Source organism: Dipodomys merriami, unplaced genomic scaffold (assembly GCF_024711535.1).
Source record: "Dipodomys merriami isolate MVZ:Mamm:240054 unplaced genomic scaffold, mDipMer1.0.p SCAF_1342, whole genome shotgun sequence".
Classification (NCBI taxonomy): Eukaryota; Metazoa; Chordata; class Mammalia; order Rodentia; family Heteromyidae; genus Dipodomys; species Dipodomys merriami.
Window position 1 is genome coordinate 110486 of NW_027202652.1, and position 21182 is coordinate 131667.

Genomic DNA, 21182 nt, shown 5'->3' on the forward strand with positions numbered 1-21182 from the left:
GCATGAACCACCAGTGCCCAACCATTTATGTTTCAATTCTTTAAGAGTGACTTACAATACTAAGTACTGGGAAGAATGTGGAACAGCAAGGGAAATAAATACACACCGCATGTGGAACCATAGTAGGTTCTCCTCTTTGGAAAACTGCTGGCCAGTATCTACTATGCTACATATATGTACAGTGGTTCATCAGAAGACAGCTTCATGGTACAGTGCTTGCCTAGCATGCATGACTCCCTGAGAACAATTCCTCAGTACAACAGGAAATAGCACTGTGACTCAAGTGGTAGAGTGATAGCCTTGAGCAAAAGAAGCTCAGGGACAGTGCCTGGGCCCTGAGTTCAAGCCCCAGTATTGGCCAAAAAAAGACATAAACAAAAATATTCAGAGCAGCAGTATTTGTGATAGCTATAACATGGAAACTATTTTACTGCTTAACAACTGTGGGATAAATAAAATATGACATAGTGACAAAATGGAATACCACATCCAAAATACAACATGGTCAAATGATACAAAAATGTTGTGGAAGAAGCTAGATACAAAATGTACTATAAGTATGTAAAGTATAAAAGCAAACAAAATTGTTCTAAGATAAATGTCAGGACTATAGTTATCTTCCTAGAAGGGGCATACTATCTCTTAAAGATTCTGAACAAGTTCACATTATGAAAATTCACTGTTTTAATGTTCAGTATGAAAATTAAGAAAAAATATAAAGCATAAAGCTAAAGTATAACTAAATATTGTAGTGCATGCCTATAATGCCAATACTCCAGATACTAAGGTATGAGTATTGTGAGTCTGAGGCGAGCCTAAGCTACATTCATATCCATTCATGGATGCTCAGGCTACACAGTGAAAAGAATAAAAAGAGAATCCAAACACACAGTGTATGCCTGTAATCACAGCTCCTTACAAAGTAGAGGCAGAATTGTAGTCCAAAGCCAGCACAAGCAAAACCGATGATCAGATCCAAAAACAAACTATCTATTTCTGCTTTCTAGTTGCCATGGTATGATTGATTCTGCTTTGCCATGCCCTCCCTGACATTTTGAACTGACATCTCTGAGAACATAGATCAAAATAAATAACTACTCCCTCTAGATAGATAGATAGATAGATAGATAGATAGATAGATAGATAGATAGATAGATAGATAGATAGATAGATAGATAGATAGATAGATAGATAGATAGATAGACAGGCACATAGATAAGTAGATAGATAGAGGCATGCAGAAGAAAGGACTAAGGATGTGGCTCAAGTGGTACTTCATATTGCCAAAAGAAAAAAAGAAAGGTTAAAATAGCCAGGCAATGGTGGTCCGCTTACTTCTGCCTGCAATATTAGCTTCTCAGCTACTCTGAAGACTGAGAGCTGAAGATCACATTCGAAGCCACCCAGGCAGGAAAGTCCATGAGATTCTTATTTCCGAATTACTTCTCAAAAAAATTAGGAAATAGTGCTGCTAGCCTTAAGGACAGAAAGGGTCAGGGACAACACTCAAGTCCTGAGTTCAAGCCCCAGGACTGGCAAAAGAAAAAAAAATATTGATCTGCACATAGTAAACATTTTTCTAAACAAGGGGAAACTATAGTCAGAAACAGATCAATGGTTGGCAAATGCTGTGAACAGACAGAAAGGTGTGGCTACAAACTGGCATGAAGGAACTCCCTCAGATAATGAAAATATTCTTATATCTCAGTGAGCCATACAAATACAGAAAATATTCTGTATCTGTGCATCACAATATACTGTGATTATACAGTATAAACATAACCATTATTTCTCAACACAAAGTCATATTGCAGAAAAAAGTTTTACTGTATGAAAATTATAGCTCAACTTTGTCCTAAAAGACTATGCTGATTCTTAGTATGGGAATCAATATACATTACAAAGATGAGTATGTTTCAAGAATAATTAGTTCTGTTTGCCTTTAAAAATCTTATACTAGATCAACTAGTACACCAAGTAATTTAACTATATTATATCAAACACTCTATTATGGAGAGAACTTTTGCTTTCAAGTTCTACACTTGCCTTCCTATACAGCAACTAGAAAACCAGACAAAATAGAAGAAAGAACTATTTTTAGATACTACACAAAAGACAAAAAAAAAAAAAAAAACACTTTGGTCCAGGAGAAAAGAGAAACAAAGTCAACGCCACAGCTGGGCTTTCTGCCTAGAGAAAAGTTCCAAACCCCAACACACAGAGGAGAACCTACAGACAACAGAACACTCACAGGCAATGTAAGTCAGGGATAAAGTCTGGCATCAAGGAAGGCTGAAGCAGCTACTACTTTAAAGTCAAAAAACTTCAGAGGATGCAGCTATATAAGTAAAATGTTCCAAGAATCTACAGATGTGTTGATTTGTATGTATCTGAGTAATACACTGTTCAAACACTAGGTAACATCACACAGTTGGGAGAAGAACTAGCATAAGTAGTAAGCAACACAATCCCCATAGCTCAAGCTATGCTGAAACATCTGGTTTTTTAAACAACCAAAGTGAACAGATTTCACTGAAAACCTGAGGAATAAGAGTGAATTCAGAGGAATCAGGGCGCAGCAGTAAAGATAAACTAGTCCTTAAGATTGAAGGCTAAAAGACATACAATGGAAGAAACAAAGCTTCTTCAACCACTGGTGTTGGGAAAAGTGGGCGGCCACATGCAGAAGACTAAAAGTGGACCCCAGCCTACCACCATGCACCAACATCAACTCAAAATGGATTAAAGATCTTAACATTAAACCTGAATCTCTGAAACTACTGCAGGACAGAGTAGGAGAGACACTTGAACTTATAGGCACAGGAAGAAACTTCCTGAACAGAGTCCCAGAGTCACAACAAATTGGGAGAGTGACTCGACAAATGGAACTACCTTAAAATAAAAAGCTTCTGCACAGCTAAAGCTATCGCAACCAAGCTAAAAAGACAACCAACTAATTGGGAAAAATATTTAACAGCAAGATATCAAACAAGGGGTTAATATCCAGTATATACAGGGAACTCAAGAAGCTAATCCCAGGGGAAGGGGAAAAACAAGTCGTTTAAATGAGGATACAGGTGGGCCCATTGCAACAATGAGAAGTACAACTTGTTATGTAAAAATGAACTTTACAACTTTGGGGGTGGCGGGGAGGATTAGGTGAGGGGGCCAGAGGGAGGATGGAAAGGGATGGGAAGGGGAAACAAAGGAGAAGGCTACAATGCTTGATAAGAAATGTACTCATTATCTTGCCCATGTAATTGTAACCCCTCTGTACAGTATTTTCACAATAAAAAATAAATTAACAAAAAGAAACTAATCCCTCCCAAACCTAACAAACCAATTACTAAATGGGCAAGTGAACTAAAGAGAGACTTCTCAGATGAAGAGATAAAAATGGCAAAGAAGGGCTGGGAAGGTGGCTTAGTGGTAGAGCGCTTGCCTAGCAAGCCTGAGGCCCTGGGTTCAATTCCTCAGCACCATATAAGCAAGAAGAAAAAAGCCGGGAGTGGCACTGTGGCTCAAGTGGTAGAGCGCCAGCCCTGAGCTGAAGAGCTGAGGGACAGCGCCCAGGCCCTGAGTTCAGGCCCCACAACCGGACCCAAAAAAAAAAAAATGGCAAAGAAACACATGAGGGAATGTTCACCATCCTTGGTGGTGAAGGAAATGCAAATAATGACAACCCTGAGATACCACCTTACCCCAGTCAGAATGTCCCACATCCACAAGTCAGGCAATGACAAATGCTAGAGGCGATGCGGAGAAAGAGGAACCCTATTACACTGCTAGTGGGAATGTACACTTATGCAACCACTTTGGAAAGCAATCTGGAGGGTCCTCAGAAAGCTAAATATTGACCTCCATTATGACACAGTCATACCACTTCTAGGCATCTATCCAGAACAACAGGAACCAGTATACAAGACAGATGCACCTCCAGTTTATTGCAGCACTGTTCACAATAGCTAGGATATGGAAACAACTCAGATGTCCCACCACAGATGAATGGATCCAAATATTGTGGTATCTATACACAATGGAATATTATGTAGCCATTAGAAATGACAAAATAATGACATTTGCAGGGAAATGGATGGAGCTAGAAGAAAGCATGTTGAGTGAGGTAAGCCTAAAGCAAAGAGACAAATGGTATATGGTCTCCCTGATAAGTGGATGTTAAATCCAAAATGTTAGGTGATACGACAAAATTAACAAGACTTAAGAAACAAAGAACTTCCACTCATCTGGTCAAACCACTACTAAATAACTCCATGCTGCTGATCACATGTATGGTATATATGTGTACACCAGAGGGGAACCAGGAAGATGACACAGAACTAGAGGGAATCAGGGGAAAACATACAACAGCAGGACCCATCATCTGCACAGGACATTGACCAAAATGAACTAAGCAACTTAATGACAGCTATGTGAGGGAGGGAACAAATGGGAAAGAGGGAACAGCTGATGCTATGCAAAACAAAAGAAATGTACATACCACCCAATGTGGAAGAAATAACTGTATCACAAAGGTCATAGAACTCATAAATGTTATAGACCATAATAGACAATTTGCTCCAGGAAAGTTAGAATGTGTTTGTGACTTTAACAGCATCACTATCCCACAATACTGTGAAATTTGGGAAATTATGTAATCAATCACAATAAAAAAATAAAAAATTAAAAAAAGATTGAAGGCCACACTAGACTCCCTCTAAACAAGCCTAACAGAGAAGGAAATGGTGACACTGTCCAAAAAGAAATGTACTCATAGCAAGGCACCAGTGGCTCACACCTGTAATCCTAGCTATTCAGGAAGCTGAGATCCGAGGATTGTGCTTCAATGCCAGTCTGTGAGACTCTTATCTCCAATAAACCATCAGAAAACTAGAAGTGGCATTGTGGCTCAAGTAGTAGAGCATTAACTAGCCTTGAGCTCTAGAGGTGAGAGGCAGCGCCCAGGCCCAGAGTTCATGTCCATGACTGATAAAAAAGAAATGTATTATTTACCCAACTTCTATAACTGTAACCAGTATCTTTTAATAACAGTTAAAAAGTTTTTAAGTATCAATCTGAATTGGGAAAGCAGGACAGGGTGACTGTTGACTCATGCCTATGGTCCTAGCTACTCTGGGCTGAGATCTAAAGATCACAATGGAAAGCCACCAGGGCAGAAGAGTCTGTGAGACTTTCATCTCCATTTATTTATCCCGCAAAAACCAGAGGCAGGGTTCAAGTGCCAGCTGTGGAGGAGGGAGACAAGGTAGACTGTGAAGACGGAATTCAAGCTCCAGTGCCAGAACATACACATTAAAAAAGAAAGAGGCCGGGCACCGGTAGCTGACAACCATAATCCTAGCTACTCAGCCTTGAGCAAAAAGGTCAGGAACAGCACCCAGGCCCTGACTTCAAGCTCCAGGAACACACACACACACACACACACACACACACACACACACACACACACACACACACACACACACATACACACACACACACACACACACACACACACACACACACACACACACACACACACACACACACACACACACACACAGAGAAAGCAGAAGACAACATCCTTAAAGGAACATGACAAAATTGCAAAAAAGATGACCAAGTGATTTCATTGGTATGTTTTATCTCAAACTTCTAAAAAAAACCCATCGCCAGTATACTTTCCTTCACAGTGAAATTAATGCTTAGAAATTTTAGAAGATGAGAAAGACGTTAGGATGAAAAAGCCACCCATTCTATTCTGGTACACTTAATATTCAACTAAAATCTAAGTCCATAAAACTTCCACTGAGTAGTGGGAGTTCTCTACTCATGAGACACAAGTAAACACAACCTAAATTCTGTTCTCCATGCTAGTCTTCAAAGGTATAAAAAAGGTGTATTCTCCCTATCACCTTTCCTTAGATTTTCATATTCATGATCCATTAACTCTCTAACTTTTTAAGACATTAATACTAGCCACTCTTCCCAGGGTTCTCCATAATTTTTATTCCCCTTCTAAAACATGGCTGGCTCTGAATGACAAATATCCTTCAAGTCTTATAAAATCACTGCTGTTTACTATCCAAACATACTTCTAACTCCTGTTTTCCTTGCCCACTAAAAGCAATTCCTGATAAAAATTTCTGAAAATGCCAACACTTTAATCTTCCAACATCTCAAAGCATCAGAGTTAGACATTAAACCATTCAAGCTGCTGGGAGCATGAGGAGAAATGAAACTTCCTGTCTCTGTAACTCCTGAATTTGAGCTTATCTGTTTGAGAATACCATACCTGCACTCACAGCATGATCTGACAACAATTACAAAATTATAAAGAACCCAACAAATAAAAGTGAAGATACCAGGACCCTACATTCACCAAAATAACATGCAATACTCTATTTGTAGAGTTCTTCAGGGAGAAAAATAAACTCATTTTTAAACACATAGTGTGTTAGTCACAGACAAAGTAGCCTCACTTATGCAAGCATCATTAAGAACAGTGCCTCATATATGGAGTAATTTGCCATGTCCGATGAAGTTATCTCTCCATTCTACTGACCCATGCACTATGGACCCGAAAGTAGGTCAATCCAGTTCTCTCTTAGGTATTCACAAGTAGTGATAGTGGAACCTATTAGTATCTGATAGGTGTATGCCAAGACAAAATATAACTCTGAAGATGGAGAAAGACAGGTAGAATAAATCTGCTTCTAGAGAAAAAATGATAGAGATGAGTAAAGAGTATTAAATGAGAAACAATAAGGGCTATGAGAGATGAAGAAAACAGACTGGTCTTCAAAACTTTTCCATATGGATTAGAAGTGCAGGTTTCCTTTTGATCATTACAAACTTTCAAGAATAAACCTTGGCACAGGCCAAATTTTTCTTAAAAGAGACCCAGAAACACAACAAAGCAAAGAAAGATTGGACAAATAGGATTGCATGAAATTGCAGAGCTTCTTGCATGGCAAAGGACATAGTTAGCAAGATCAATAGAAAGCCCACTGATTGGGAGAAGTACTTCACTAGCCATACAACAGATAAGGGTCTCATATCTAAAACATACCTGGAACTCAAAAAATCAAATCCTCCAACAACAAATCCTCAAAGAAACAACTGCCCAATAAATAAGTGGGCTAAAGACTTAAAGAGAAACTTCTCTGAAGAGGAAATAAGAATGGCCAATAGACACATGAAGAAATGCTCAACCCCCGTAGTCATGAAAAAAAAGGCAAATCAAAACAACATTGAGATACTACCTCACCCCAGTTAGAATGGCTAGAATAAAGAACTCTAATAACAACAGGTGCTGGAGGGGATATGTGCAGAACCCTACTGCATTGTTAGTGGGAGTGTAAACTTGTTCAACCACTTTGGAAAGTAGTATAGAGGTTCCTCAAAAGACTACATAGAGCTCCCCTATGACCCAGCAATCCTACTTTTGGGCATATACTCAAATGATCACAAACAAGACCATCCTAAAGCTACCAGCACAACTATGTTTACTGCAGCATTATTTACCATAGCTAAGATATGGAACCAACTCAGACGCCCCTCAGTAGATCAAGAAAATGCAAAAAAAAAAAAAAAAAAAAAATAGAAAAAAGGCTAGAATGTACCTCAGCTCAATGGCAAAACACTTGCTTAGCTAGTGCAACATCCTGGGTTCAATGCCCAGTTATCAGAAAACAAAAGGCAGAAAAACAATCAAACAACCAAAAAACAAAAAGCAAAAAATAGCCCTAAATGAACAAAAATACTTTTTGGTCGTGACAGATTTAAATTCACCTAGCCTTGGTTGCCAAGCAAAGTGCTAAGCAATTCGTATATTCAACATATATAACAAGATAATTTTAATATGTAGCAGTCCTTGAAATTAGTTCAGATGCAGAGTAGAGGGATATGAGCAGTTATAAGACACAGATCTCTAACTGGCAGCTGGATTCACAAGACAACACACCACACCTGTAGAATATCCCCATGTCCTTAGTATCAAAAATGCACAAGCTAGCTACTGAATCCAAAGTATCCTAGGACTTAATGTTTCCATATACAGACCTCCAGCATGTTTGACTTCGGCGGAAATCTCACTGGGACTAGGGATCCCAAGGGAAGTCTCTGCCTTTTCAATGATATTTGAAGTATCTTGTCCTAGAGAAAAATCATAATGGGTTGCTCTTTATTACCAAACTAAACAAAATAAATTTCAAAAATGTAATATCAAAGTCCATTCATCTAAAATCATGATAGCTATAAGACAGTTTATTTTTAACAATTAGGGTTATTAGTCCTTGGAAATATCTCCTTAGTATAATATTTTTTATACAAAAACTCTGATACATCATCACTAAAGAACAGGCATTTATAGCAATTCCTAGACTTCATTCTAATAAGAAAATGCTACCAATTCTACTTGCGATGTCTATCATCTATCTCATGATCACTTGTCTTCAAACAATTAAATCCCTTGAACAAATGTAGAAGGAGATTTATTAACAAAGTCCCTTGTAACAATATAAACACACACAGTAATGAAATGACTGATGATCTTACACACAGTGGCTACTGTAGCTGAGCCTGAGGAGAGCAAGGAGTTGCCCCAGCTTCCCCAATATCCCCAGCTGGCCTGGGATATATCTTTGGAAAGTTTCCTACTGTCCTAGTAAATGAGCGGGGGAGGGAAGACACAAGAAAGTATGAAAAAGTATAATATACGTAAGTTATCTAATTATTAGCCAAAGTATGGGGAACCAAATAATATTTGCTTAATGCACTGCTTGACTGACAGACACTTGCATGTTTTCATCATGTAGGCACCATGCAGCAAAGGTAATCACTGCTGATGGCATTTATAGAACTGAAAAACTATTATTTATGGTTGTAAAAACAAGTAAAGAACTTCAATCCTAAATTAGCATTGAGCTTGAGTCTGTTAACCCCAACTTCTTTTTCCTTGTACCAGGGCCTCACACGTTTGGTTTGCTTGCTCATGACTGGCATTCTACCACTTGAGCCATACCTCTAGTGTAGCATTTTGCTGGAATTTAGTTGGAAATTGAATCTGCATTTCATCTGGACCTAAGCATCCTCAGGAGCTAGGATTACAGGTCTGAGCCAGGGGTACCAGGTTAACCCCAATATTTTTAAATCCCAATATTTTATAGAGATTCTAGCTGGGCACCAGAGGCTCACACCTGTTTTCCTAGCTACTCAGGAGGCTGAGTATCTGAGATCTGAAGATCACAGTTCAAAGCCAGCCCAGGCAGGAAAGTCCATGAGACTCTTATCTCCAATAAACCATTAGAAAAACCGGAAGTGGTGCTGTGGTTCAAGTGGTAGAGTGCTCACCTTAAGCTGAAGAGCACAGGGACAGCGCCCAAGCCCAGAGCTCAAAGCCCCATGACCCACAAAAAAAAAAAATAGAGATTCTAGTCAGTGGCTGTCTGTAATACCTGAAAAGGGAGAACTTCTGAAGTCTCAGGGTCCCTGGAAGACCCAACATCTGGTCTTTTCAACTGGGCACTACAGCTTCCATTAACTTTCTTGATTGGCATGTTGGTCAACAGATTCATTACTCTTCACAGACTCAGAATTCTCCACTGACTCCCAGTTTCCATCTTCAGTTATCACTGGAGACTCAAGGATCATCTTTATCAGAAAGCCCAAGGGAAAAAAGTGATTGAGGTCAGCCTTTTTAGTATACATTATTTGTGTAAATCTTTTTACACTTTCACAGAGTCACAGGCAGGAACATTAGTAAATTAATACAGACAAGATCCCACAGATCTTCCCCCAGGTTCTCCTAGTAACAGCTTCCATAATTGAAGCATAATTCATTGTGGCAGAATCCACCAATCTTCAGATTTCAACAGATTTCAACTGAACCTTTTTCACTTCAAGAAGTATAGATGAAATTACATAGCATGCCACTTGTTAAGAATTTTTTACACAGCATTTAAGTCCCTCCAGACCCACTTTTATTGTATTAAGACTTTTTTTTATTGTTTCTGAATAGTCCTTGGTATAAATGTACTTTGGGACTATCACAGAAATAAGACGATTCAGAAACCTTATGTATAGGTGTTTATGGGAACCTAAGCTTTCTCTTGAGCTACTCAGTTTAGTTTTAAATGTTACTGTTAGGCTGGACATGTGCCTTAGCAGTAGAAAGCTTGCCTAGCATGCATGAAGCCCTGGGTTTGATTCCTCAGTACCACATGCACGGAAACTGGCACTGTGGGTCAAGTGGTAGAGCGCTAGCCTTGAGCAAAAAAGCTCAAGGATAGTGCCATGGCACTGAGCTCAATCCACAGGACTGTCCCAAAACAAGGTATTGTTCTATTCTTTTCCCATGTAAACTATCACTTCATTTTCCAAGTGGCAATGTATGAATAATCAAGTTCCCCTGAATTCTGATCAACCTTGTGTTGTCACTATTTTGATTGAACCATTCAGATAGGTATGTAGTGGTACCTCACTGAGCATTTTAAATTGCATTCCTCTAATGGTTGGGACCAACGCATCCTTTTATATGCTTATTTGCTGAGAGTGAAACATTTATTTGTATCTTTTGGTCATTATCCAATCATTCTGGTTTGGTTTTTATCATTATGTGTAGAGAGCTGCGAGAAGCCGCACCTGGAAGATGGTGCCGGCTTCCGCCCTCCGCCTTCCCGATGGCGAGTGCTCTCGTGGTAAACAACTCCTGACATGGCTAAGGCAAAGAATCTGGCTTGCTTCCGCGCACCTGAACCTATTGGCGGTTCCCACGTGGCGTATCAGGGTTGGCTACCCAGCGGGTACTTAAGGCTGTGGGGAATTCTCCCCGGGGTTGGGGTCACAAGATTAAAAAAAGGTCCTGAATACACGGCAGAGAGAAGAGTCCGGTTTCGAGTCTCCTTGCTGGTCGAGGCGGTAGCGACACGTGGTGGCCCGTACGGGGAATCAGCCATAACCCCAATGAGGACTCAGAACTCTCTGCGGTCAGGGTGGTGCACCGGTAAGTCCCCAGGTAAAAGGGGAATCCGCGACAAAAGCGGGGGTAAGTCCCCAGGTAAAAGGGGAATCCGCCACAAGAGCGGGGAGTAAGTTCCCAGGTAAAAGGGGAATCCGCCACAAGAGCGGGGAGTAAGTTCCCAGGTAAAAGGGGAATCCGCCACAAGAGCGGGGAGTAAGTTCCCAGGTAAAAGGGGAATCCACCACAAGAGTGGGGGGATTTTTGCTCTTCTCGGTAGATAAAGAGAGAGTGAGAACCCGGGGCTAGTCAATAGAGTAGCCAAAAGTGAAAGTAAAAGTTTGTTTACCAGCTTTAAATGTTTAAAACATGGGCGCTTCTTTTTCGCACCCAATTTTTTTGGCTCTCAATGAGCTACTGCACTCAAAAAAGTTAAAAATAAAAAAGAGTACTTTAGAGAGATTTTTGAATGAATGTGACACCGTTGCCCCATGGTTCGCTGTCTCTGGAAGCCTCACGGTGGCCTCTTGGGAGAAACTAGGGAGGGACCTAGATTTTGCCTCTGAACAAGGAACGCTTAAGAGTGGAGTGAGACCAATATGGAAACTGATAAGAGGCTGTCTCGAGGACCAGCGTTGCAGTGAGGCGGTAGAGAATGGTCAGGCCGCCTTAGAAATGCTGCAGGAAGAAAGATCAGAAAGGGCAGACAGCGAAAAGGAGGAGAGCAGGGGGGGGTCATACCCTGATTTTGCCGAACTAGAGACCTCTGAGTCTACAGACTCAGAGGAACTACAATCACTCATAGAACAAATAGAAAAAACAAAGATAAGAAAGAGGAGGAAAGGGAAGGAGAGAGAGGACCCAGATAAAGACGAATGCATGCCCTCCATGCCCCGCCCCACACCTTCGGCCCCTCCGCTCTATGGGGAGGACCCTGGAAGTGGCAGCCCCGGCTGTTCTTTCAGCCCAGGCATGTGGAAAGCGGTCAGAACCGAGTTACATCTAGCCTGTCCAATATTTCAGGATCCACAGGGACAGCGGTATTATGAACCCTTAGATTTTAAGGTGATAAAATCTTTAGCTGAGTCTGTGCGGACATATGGAATCACAGCCTCCTTTACTGTAGCCCAGGTAGAGGCCCTAAACAGACACTGCATGACACCCAGTGATTGGAGTGGGCTCGCACGAGCTTGTTTGAGCCCAGGTCAGTATTTAGATTGGAAGGCCTTTTTGATTGAATTTGCTAGTGAAGAGGCTGTGGCCAATCAGGCTGGGGGAAACCCAGCTTGGGACAGAGATATGCTGCTTGGACAGGGGAGATTCGCCAATCAGCAGATAGGCTACCCGGTTCGTTTATGAACAAATCAATAAAATTGGCATAAAGGCATGGAAGGCCTTACCAAATAAAGGCGAGGTGAGTGGCAATCTCACCAAAATCCTGCAGGGCTCTACGGAGCCGTTTTCGGACTTTGTTGCCCTTATGGTCGAGGCTGCTGGCAGAATTTTTGGTGACCCAGATGCAGCCATGCCATTAATTAAACAGCTTGTTTACGAGCAGTGCACTAAGGAATGCAGAGCCGCCATAACCCCATATAAGAATAGGGGACTAGAAGCATGGATGAGAGTTTGCAGAGAGCTGGGCGGACCACTAATTAATGCTGGATTAGCTGCTGCTGTGGTGCAATTAACCCAGAAGAATGGGGGCTGGGAAGGTGGCTCAGTGGTAGAGTGCTTGCTTTGCATGCCTGAGGCCCTGGGTTCAATTCCTCAGTACCACATAAGCAAAATGAAAAAAGCCGGAAGTGACGCTGTGACTCAAGTGGTAGAGCGCTGGCCTTGAGCTGAAGAGCTGAGGGACAGCGCCCAGACCCAGAGTTCAGGCCCAGGAAAAAAACCTATTCAAAAAATGCTGCAAATTTGTCTAAACAGTTGTTTAGTTATCTTTTAGGTAATTGAACTGGGGAGTTCGACAGCCTGATGGAACAGCTCAGGGTTGCCATCGTCATGGTGAACTCGACCCGAGTGGATGCTGGATTGGCGGAGGGGTTATCTTCATGGATCTCCGCTGCTATGATTCATCTCAAGGAGGGGGCGGGTTTGGGAGCCCTGATAGGCCTTCTGGTGTTAGCCTCCTTGGTATGTCTGTGGTGCATTTGCCAAACTAGAGGTTCTCAGCGTCGCAGTGCAGCCATGATTATCCAAGCCTTTACAGTCATTGGAGCAGGTCAGTCCCCCTAAGCGTGGCTTGCCACCCTAAAACAATGAACACAGATTGCAAAGCCAAAGTACTGCAGTCGAGAGGCATGAGTTTTGCCCTCGAGGAGAGCATGTTTGATTGCACACGGGTTCGATTCGCCTTTTCCCGTCCTTGTGAAAAACGAATCAATGGACAGGCTGAGTCATCCCTAGAGAAGGTGCCCTCTGGGAGAAGGCTTGTATGCAGTCCTTGCAATTGCACAACAGGGATCAGACCTCTGTTCTCATCTGTGTTCTTTAAACAAAAAAGGGGGAACTGTAGAGAGCTGCGAGAAGCAAGCCAGATTCTTTGCCTTAGCCATATCAGGAGTTGTTTACACAGAGAGCACTCGCCATCGGGAAGGCGGAGGGCGGAAGCCGGCACCATCTTCCAGGTGCGGCCTCTCGCAGCTCTCTACAATTATGTACTACAGAGACTTGAGAACACTGTTTATTGGAGATTTAATTCCTCTACTTTATGGCTTGCAAATATTTCACGCTAGTTTATAGTTTATCTTTTTCCTGTCTTCCTAGAGTCTTTCCCTGAGCAAGTTTTTCATTGTGAGGAGGTTCATTAGCTATTTCCCCTTTTACTGACTATCCTTTAAAATCTTTAGTAATCACTTCCTACTAAAACTCTTCCAGAGATTTAATCTATCCAAAAACATTTCTGTCAGAACAGTTTTTTAGGGCTTTGTTTCCTATTTGTAGTGGTGGCCCTAGGGAATAAAAGATGTCCCTAATCCTTTTGCTTTTGTTTTTTAGATAGGGTTTCTCAATTTGTCTAGGCAAGCCTCAGACCATGAATTTCTTACCTCTGCCTCTCAAGTACCTGAGATTACAGGCATACACTACCATGCTTGCTATCTCTGAAACACTAACTTTTTGTTTGGTCTGCTCTTAAACCTTAATCCTCCTATCTCCTTCTCTGGAGTGTCTAGGATTATAAATATAAAACACTATTCTGGGCCTTTTGCTATTATTTAAAATATTCATCATAAATATACCAAAATTCTGTTAGTATTGGAACATTTGATGTGACAAAAGAGATGACGATTGACTTATATTTTATATTTACTTTTTTTTTTTTTACAGTGCTAGCGATAGAACTTAGGACCCCACACATACCAGGGAAGAGCTCCACCATTTGGCTATATCCATTGAATTCCTAGTTTAACATTTATTTTTGCTAGTCCTGGAACTGGAACTCAAGGCCTAGGCACTGTCCTGGAGCTTTTTTTGCTCAAGGCTCGCACTTTAACCCTTGAGAGACAGCCTCACTTCTGGATTTTTCTGTGTATGTGGTATTGAGGAACTGAACAATGGGTTTCATGCATTGTAGGCAAGCACTATCACTAAACCACATTCCCTGCACCTCAGATCAACTTTTAAGCAGCAATTCAATTACCCAATCTAATTCCTTCCAGAAGAAGAGGAGAATCAAATAGCATGAGAGAATAAATGTATTTCCTCCCCTTTCCTTCACCCTCTTCTCTTGTGCTCTCTCTCTTTCTCTTTCACCCTCCTTCACCCATACACACAGGTATGTATAAACCTATTTTATAGAGAGATGGACTACATGTAGGAAAGAGCCAATATGTGTTTCAAACAGATTTTATAAACATATTAACAACTAAGGCAGAAAGACCAGCACACTACTATAATTAAGATACATACCAAAAATGCTAACAGAAAGGAAAACACCCATTTGAATCAGGAGACATGATTCATACACAAAGAACCAAACACATATCTAGAGCTTGGAGTGTCAAATCTAGCCTAGAGATGTTTTTAATTTATCTATATAGTGCCTAAACTTTTAAATGAGTTCCATGTTTAAAAACCAGTCTTCATACAAAAGTGCAAGTGTCCAATTTCCCTTGAAAACTGAAAGATCTAGCAACAAAGGCTCTATAGTCACTGTTTAATAACTACTTCATGCCAAATAGCTACTGGTCCTTTTAGGCAATGCTCCTGCACCTCAAAATTGGCACTCGAATTCAATTCACTAATTTATGTTAACCTGATTAGCCCCATAGTTATCTGCAAATGCCTGCCATGAGACGTACATCAGACTGACAGGTGAAAATGCCAGAAAGAGTGTTCAAACGTATAAAAACAATCCATGAGAAAGCTAAAAGGTATACATGATACTAGTTGCCTGGAGCCATTAAAATACCGGGGAGAAAAAGAATCACGAGGCATGAAATCAGAAGGCAACTTTAAGATACCTTGGAGTTAAGCTGTATGTATACGTGTGTGTGTGTGTGTGTGTGTGTGTGTGTGTGTGTGTGTTGTATACTATGTGTAATGCATGCATTATATGTAATACATACAAAATATATCATTGTAGAAATGTAATTCATTTAACTTCATATGAGATTAGGACATACTCTGAAACAGGAAACAATGGTAATCTCTATACTTTGGTCATCACCATCTAAATTTGAATCTACATGAGTAAAAATCATTTAGAGGGGCTGGCAAGGTGGCTCAGTGGTACAGTACTTGCCTTGCATGCATGAGGCCCTGGGTTCAATTCCTCAGTACCACGTAAGTAGAAAAAGCCGGAAGTGGCACTGTGGTTCAAGTGGTAGAGTGCTAGCCCTACGCTGAAGACTTGAGGGACAGCACCCAAGCCCAGAGTTCAGGCCCCAGAACCGACCAAAAAAGAAAATAAAAGATCATCTGGAATGTGTTAGGATGGAAGACAAAGAGTTTATATTGTTTATACTGTTAATATTATTAGTAGAAGGAATGTAGATACTCTACTCTCAATAAATTCATCATCTCTCAGCAAACATAAATAAATAACAGGTAGGTGAAAGTAAATTTGCATTATTTAATGGTTTCCTAAGTTTTCTGGGTATTTTATGATGAATTGCCAGTAAATTAAAAAAAATAAGCCAAAGGGATTCATATTTTTAAGGAACCAAAATGCATATGCTTTGTGTCTCTCATTCCTACCATCAGGCTGCCTTTTCCCTCCTTTACCCTTCTCAGCAATCAAGGCTTACCAGCACCTTGCTCCTGCCGACCTCAACTTAGAAAGTACCTTGCATCCAGCCAGCACATAGCCACTGCAGATGCCTACAAAGTGTGCTCCCAATGCCTGGGAAATACTTCCCCCTTTGGGGTGGGTCTGGCCAGGTATACTTCTGGGTCTGGGTTCTTCTTTGTTCTGAAGTGGCTGGGCTCTGGTTCATTGAGTTTGGGCACCAACCGGGTGGTTTAAAGTTTGGCTGACCATAGTCACTGGAGTGATGTCAGCTGGGAAAAGGAGACTGGGGGTGTCCATCTGCATTTGTGTTTTTGAAGATCTGACCCTCCAACAGGTACTGAGCGCTAAGTACCCTCCCAACTATCCCAAGGTCAGGGATTACCCAAGCCACTGACTTGGCAAGGCCCAAATGGGCAGAACAGGGCTGTCCAGGCCAGTAGCAAAGTGTTTGCAAGGACGTTTAGTTATATGAATTGGGCAGGAGAAGGTGAGGGAGGACTAACTAGCAAATGCAAAGGCCTTAACAAATTTTAGTAATCCAAGAAAAGAAAAAGAAAAAAATGCTGCAAAAAAACGGGTCAAGGGGATTGTAATGTGGCTTAGTGGTAGAGTGCTTGCCTGGCATGCATGAAGCCCTGGGTTTGATCCCTCAGTACCACATACACAGAAAAAGCCAGAAGTGATGCTGTGGCTCAAATGGTAGAGCACTAACCTTGAGTAAAAGAAGCACAGGGACAGTGCCCAGACACTGAGTTTAAGCCCTAGGACTGGCACAAAAAAATGAGGGGGAGGAGGTTTGCAAAAAGATAAATAAGAGGAGGCCTGGGACTTGAACACCATGGCTAGTCCAGCTTATGAGATGGGATAAAGTTGTTGTTCTCTCTCTCTCTCTCTCTCTCTCTCTCTCTCTCTCTCTCTCTCTCTCTCTCTCTCTCTCTCTCTCTCTCTCTCTCTCTGTGTGTGTGTGTGTGTGTGTGTGTGTGTGTGTGTGTGTGTGTGTGTGTGGTTAATTGGAGATGAATCTCAGATTTTCTAGCCCAAGCTCATCTCGAACTATGATCCCAAAACATTAGACTCCTGAGTAGCTAGGATTACAGGCATTAGCCACCTATGCCCAGCTCAGGATAGTTTTAACTCTTAATATGGAACTTAATGGGAAAAGGCAGTAGGTTTCTAAGCAGACGAGTAAGATGCTTTGATTTGTGGTTTTTAAGATGAGCCCCCCTTCCCTCATTAAAAAAGATGCATCTCATTATTTATCCTTCAGTAGTGTAAATGTGTGAAGTCTGGAGTTGTGGAGCTAGAAAGGTATAAGTTTATAAATATAAGGAAAATGGAACTTTTCGGAGGTAAAGAGATTGGATTTTTTTTTTTTTTTGGCAGTCTTGGGGCTTGAACTCTGGGCCTGGGCATTGTCCCTGAGCAAATCAGCTCAAGGCTAGCACTCTACCATTTGAGCTACAGCGCCACTTGCGGTTTTCTGGTGGTTTATTGGAGATAAGAGTTTCACTTTCACAGGTTTTCCTGCCAGGGCTGGCTTTGAACCCTGATTCTTGGATCTCAGCTTCTTGAGTAGCTAGGATTACAGGCGTGAGCCACCGGCACCTGGAGAGAATTGGATTATGTAAAAATCCAAACATGTGGCTGGGTATCAAACACAGTGGTTAGATGTCTTGCCTAGCATGTGCTAGGAGAGAAAGAGAGCAGAGAGAAAGAAGAAAAAAAGAACAAGGAAAAGAGAGACAGGAGAGAAAAAAAGAGAATCTATGTTTTCTACTGCTTCAGTGGTTTCAGTAGAGCCATCATTCTAAATAAACCTTCCCCAGAAATTTTGTTTACTTTTTTGTTTTTGTTTCTGTCCGGTAATGAAATTGAACCCAGGCTGGTTATTTAGAGATAAGTCTTCGATTTGTCTGCCTGGATTGGCTTCAAATCTGGATCCTCAGACTCAATTTCCTTAGGTAGTTATAATCGTAGGCTTGAGCCACTCTAGCTCTGGCCTCTTAACCTTCTGTTTTATCTAGTAGCTGCTAATTTCCTCTTACCTCATTTCTGGGGCTTGAACCCAGGGCCTGGGCATTGCTCTTGAGCTTTTTTGTTCTAGCCTAGGGCCTAGCCACTTGAACCACAGCTCCACTTCCAGATTCTTTTTGGTGTTTCACTGAAGATGAGTGTCACAGGTGAAAAGCTATTTAAAGAGAACTGTAAAACCAATGTAGTTAAACAATTGTGTCAGAACAGGAGCTCAAAGGATCATACTTTGAAGAAAAGGTGCTGGATTCATGGACAGAGACTACGACTTTCACCTTCCTTAGATTTAACATAGTAGCAGATACACAGAGACACTAAATAAATGCTGCTTGATACCAGTTCCATTTTGTGTTGCTTATATTAAACCTAACTCACTTTGTGAATGTCAGTTTGGAAGGAAACTATCTTGCAGAAAAGCTTATAGGCAAATCTCTAACATCAGGCTAGGTTCTCAAACAGAACTTGAGGATGAAGCACAGGCACTTCACAAGCTGGGCCATTTAGAGATGAGGCAGAAGATCTTGCTGGAATACCAACCTGGCCCATGTCCATCTCAAACCATCTGTTTCCTAAGCTGAACCTGCACAGAGATACCCTTTGAAGAAAATCTCTTTGCAATTGAACTATAGACTCAGATTATTTGCCAATTACCATGTAAGAAACAGTGGCCTCATCCTGAAAAATACTGACAAGGATCACCTTAAGTAGATGGCCAAAGATACACCCAGGCAATGAGACATCAGAAATTGATATGACATAACTGAGCTTTCTCATTCAGTTATAAAATTAGGCATAAACAAACAAATAAACCAAGATATGCCTAGCTGGGTTCCAGTGGCTCACCCATGGAATTCTAGCCAATAAGGAGGCTCAGATCTGATGATGTTGGTCCAAAGCCAGCCCAGAGAGAAAAGTCTGTGACATTCATATCTCCAGTGAACACCAGAAAACTAGAAGTGGGTGCTGTAGCTCCAAGTGGTAGAGTGATAGCCTAGATCTAGCTCAAGGAGAGCACCCAGGCCCTGAGTTCAAGCCCCAGGACCAGCCAAAGTAAAAAAAAAAACACCCACCCAAGTCACACTGGGAGGCTTCCCACAGGATCAGTAGCTGCCCTTTTCAAAAGTGTCAAGCTCATACTAAAGAAAGGACAGTGGAAATGTCACAGACTGGAGGAGGCAGAGGAGGGCTGACAGATCAAGGGAAAGCAGGATCCTGGATGGATCCTGAGTGGGAGTGCCAGTTCTGAGGCCTGAACTCAAGACCTGGGCACTGGCTCTTACCTGTTTCGCTCAAGGCTGGCACTCTACCACTTGAGCCACTGCTTTACTTCAGGCTTTTTGATGGTTTGTTGGAGAGAAGAGACTCACAGACTTTCCCGCCCAAGCTAGCTTTGAATCTTAATCCTAAAATCTCAGCCTGCTGATGAGTTAGGATTACAAGCATGACCCAACAGCACCAGCTATATTTTCTGTTTTATCGTGCAATAAAAATAAAAAGATTGTTTTCAAAATACATACTTGGGAGGGAACAAGCTCTGCTTGTACTGTTGACTCTAGCCGTTTTTGTCTTATGCTACAGCTGCAGGGCAGGCCACATGGGCAGGGTGTAGTTCAGGCACAGGCTCAGCCTGCCTAGAACAAGGAGGTACAAATGAGGTGTACGTAGTTCTGACAATAGCTAGTGGTCTTGTTTGGCCTTCTAGTGTAGAGAGCAGAAGGAAATAAAATGAGGAAATAATAGTTGAGGGCACAGTATGTAATCTCATTATGCAATGACAAGATATTTGTTCTTAACCTGTCAAGCAAAAGAGAAAAGGTACATGTTTCTCATCAAGGATTGATACCACCTCAGTGGTCACTTCTCAGTCCTCTTTGCAAACAAATCCCAATTTTGTCTCATCATCCATTCTGTTGGTTTCTGTGTTTACATGGGATGTCTGGTGCTGCAACAGCCAACTTGGGATGATGAACTTTAGCCTGTGGAGAATATACTCAGTATGGTCAATTCAAAAGATGGTAGGAATATAAATATAAGAAGACAGGCTCGGTGCCAGTGGCTCAGGCCGGTAATCCTAGCTACTCAGGAAGCTGAGATCTGAGAATCATAGTTCAAAGCCAGCCCAGGCAGGAAAACCTGTGAAACTCTTATCTCCAATAAACCACCAGAAAATCAGAAGTGGCCCTGTGGCTAAAGTGGTAGAGTGCTAGCCTTGAGCCGAGTTGCTCAGGGAAAAAGCCCAGGCCCAGAGTTCAGTCCCCATGGCTGACAAAACAAAAGACAAAAAAAGAAGACAGTACTGAGCCACTGAATTAATGAATTCTACCATCTCCCTTGTGCTATGGTTATTATTATTTTTTTTTTTCCAGGGCTGAGGACCGAACCCAGGGCCTTGCACACGCACCAGGCGGGCACCCTTCCCCTGGGCTAAACCCCCAGCCCCACCGTGGTTATTATTATGTGAAATAATAAATCTTCCTCTCACTGAAATGAGTTGGGCCTTCTATAATTACACCTAAAAGCAACGAAAATTATGCTTGAGTCCTAAGGGAAAATAAAAGGCATCTAGAAGTAATACAAGAAGAAAAATATAGGTGAAAAATAAAAATAAAGGCTAAAATGCATTAGGTGCGTAGGGCTCTGAAAAATCTCCCAGGCCTGAAGAAACTCACCTGGAGTTTCAGAAGCCAGCTCCAATTTACATTTAACCATCTAAGTCTAGTTGCTATCAAGTTCTTATAGGCAGTGATCCCTGAGAAGAGGAAGAAAAATGAAAGGGAAATAAAATTGAACAACTGCCAGTGGAGAAACCAGCTGTACATGATCAATTTCCTTCCAGGGAATCTCTATTTGTCTGAAGAGAATTTCTTCATCAGATCCCTGGCCCCAAGTCAGAGACAGGTATATGAGGAGGAGACAGGACAGGGCAGCCTAAGATGGACAGTGACTCATCTGGAATGG

At 41.6% G+C, this 21182-nt stretch overlaps 1 protein-coding gene across 17 annotated transcripts in view; it reads right to left on the reverse strand.

The window, feature by feature from the left end:
* LOC138825117 (protein FAM114A2-like) overlaps positions 1-21182 on the reverse strand; it is a 142370-nt gene that overhangs the window by 70114 nt on the left and 51074 nt on the right. For 7 of the 17 annotated variants that reach the window (XM_070019532.1, XM_070019531.1, XM_070019514.1 and 4 more), the window contains 2 exons: positions 9456-9651; positions 8062-8154 (listed from right to left, as the gene is read on the reverse strand). The exons of 1 other annotated variant lie outside the window; for it this stretch is intronic. In XM_070019532.1, coding sequence (XP_069875633.1) covers positions 9538-9651 — 114 coding nt within the window. In that variant the 3' untranslated portion in view covers positions 8062-8154; positions 9456-9537. 9 more of the 17 variants (XM_070019533.1, XM_070019530.1, XM_070019534.1 and 6 more) reach the window with 3 other exon arrangements.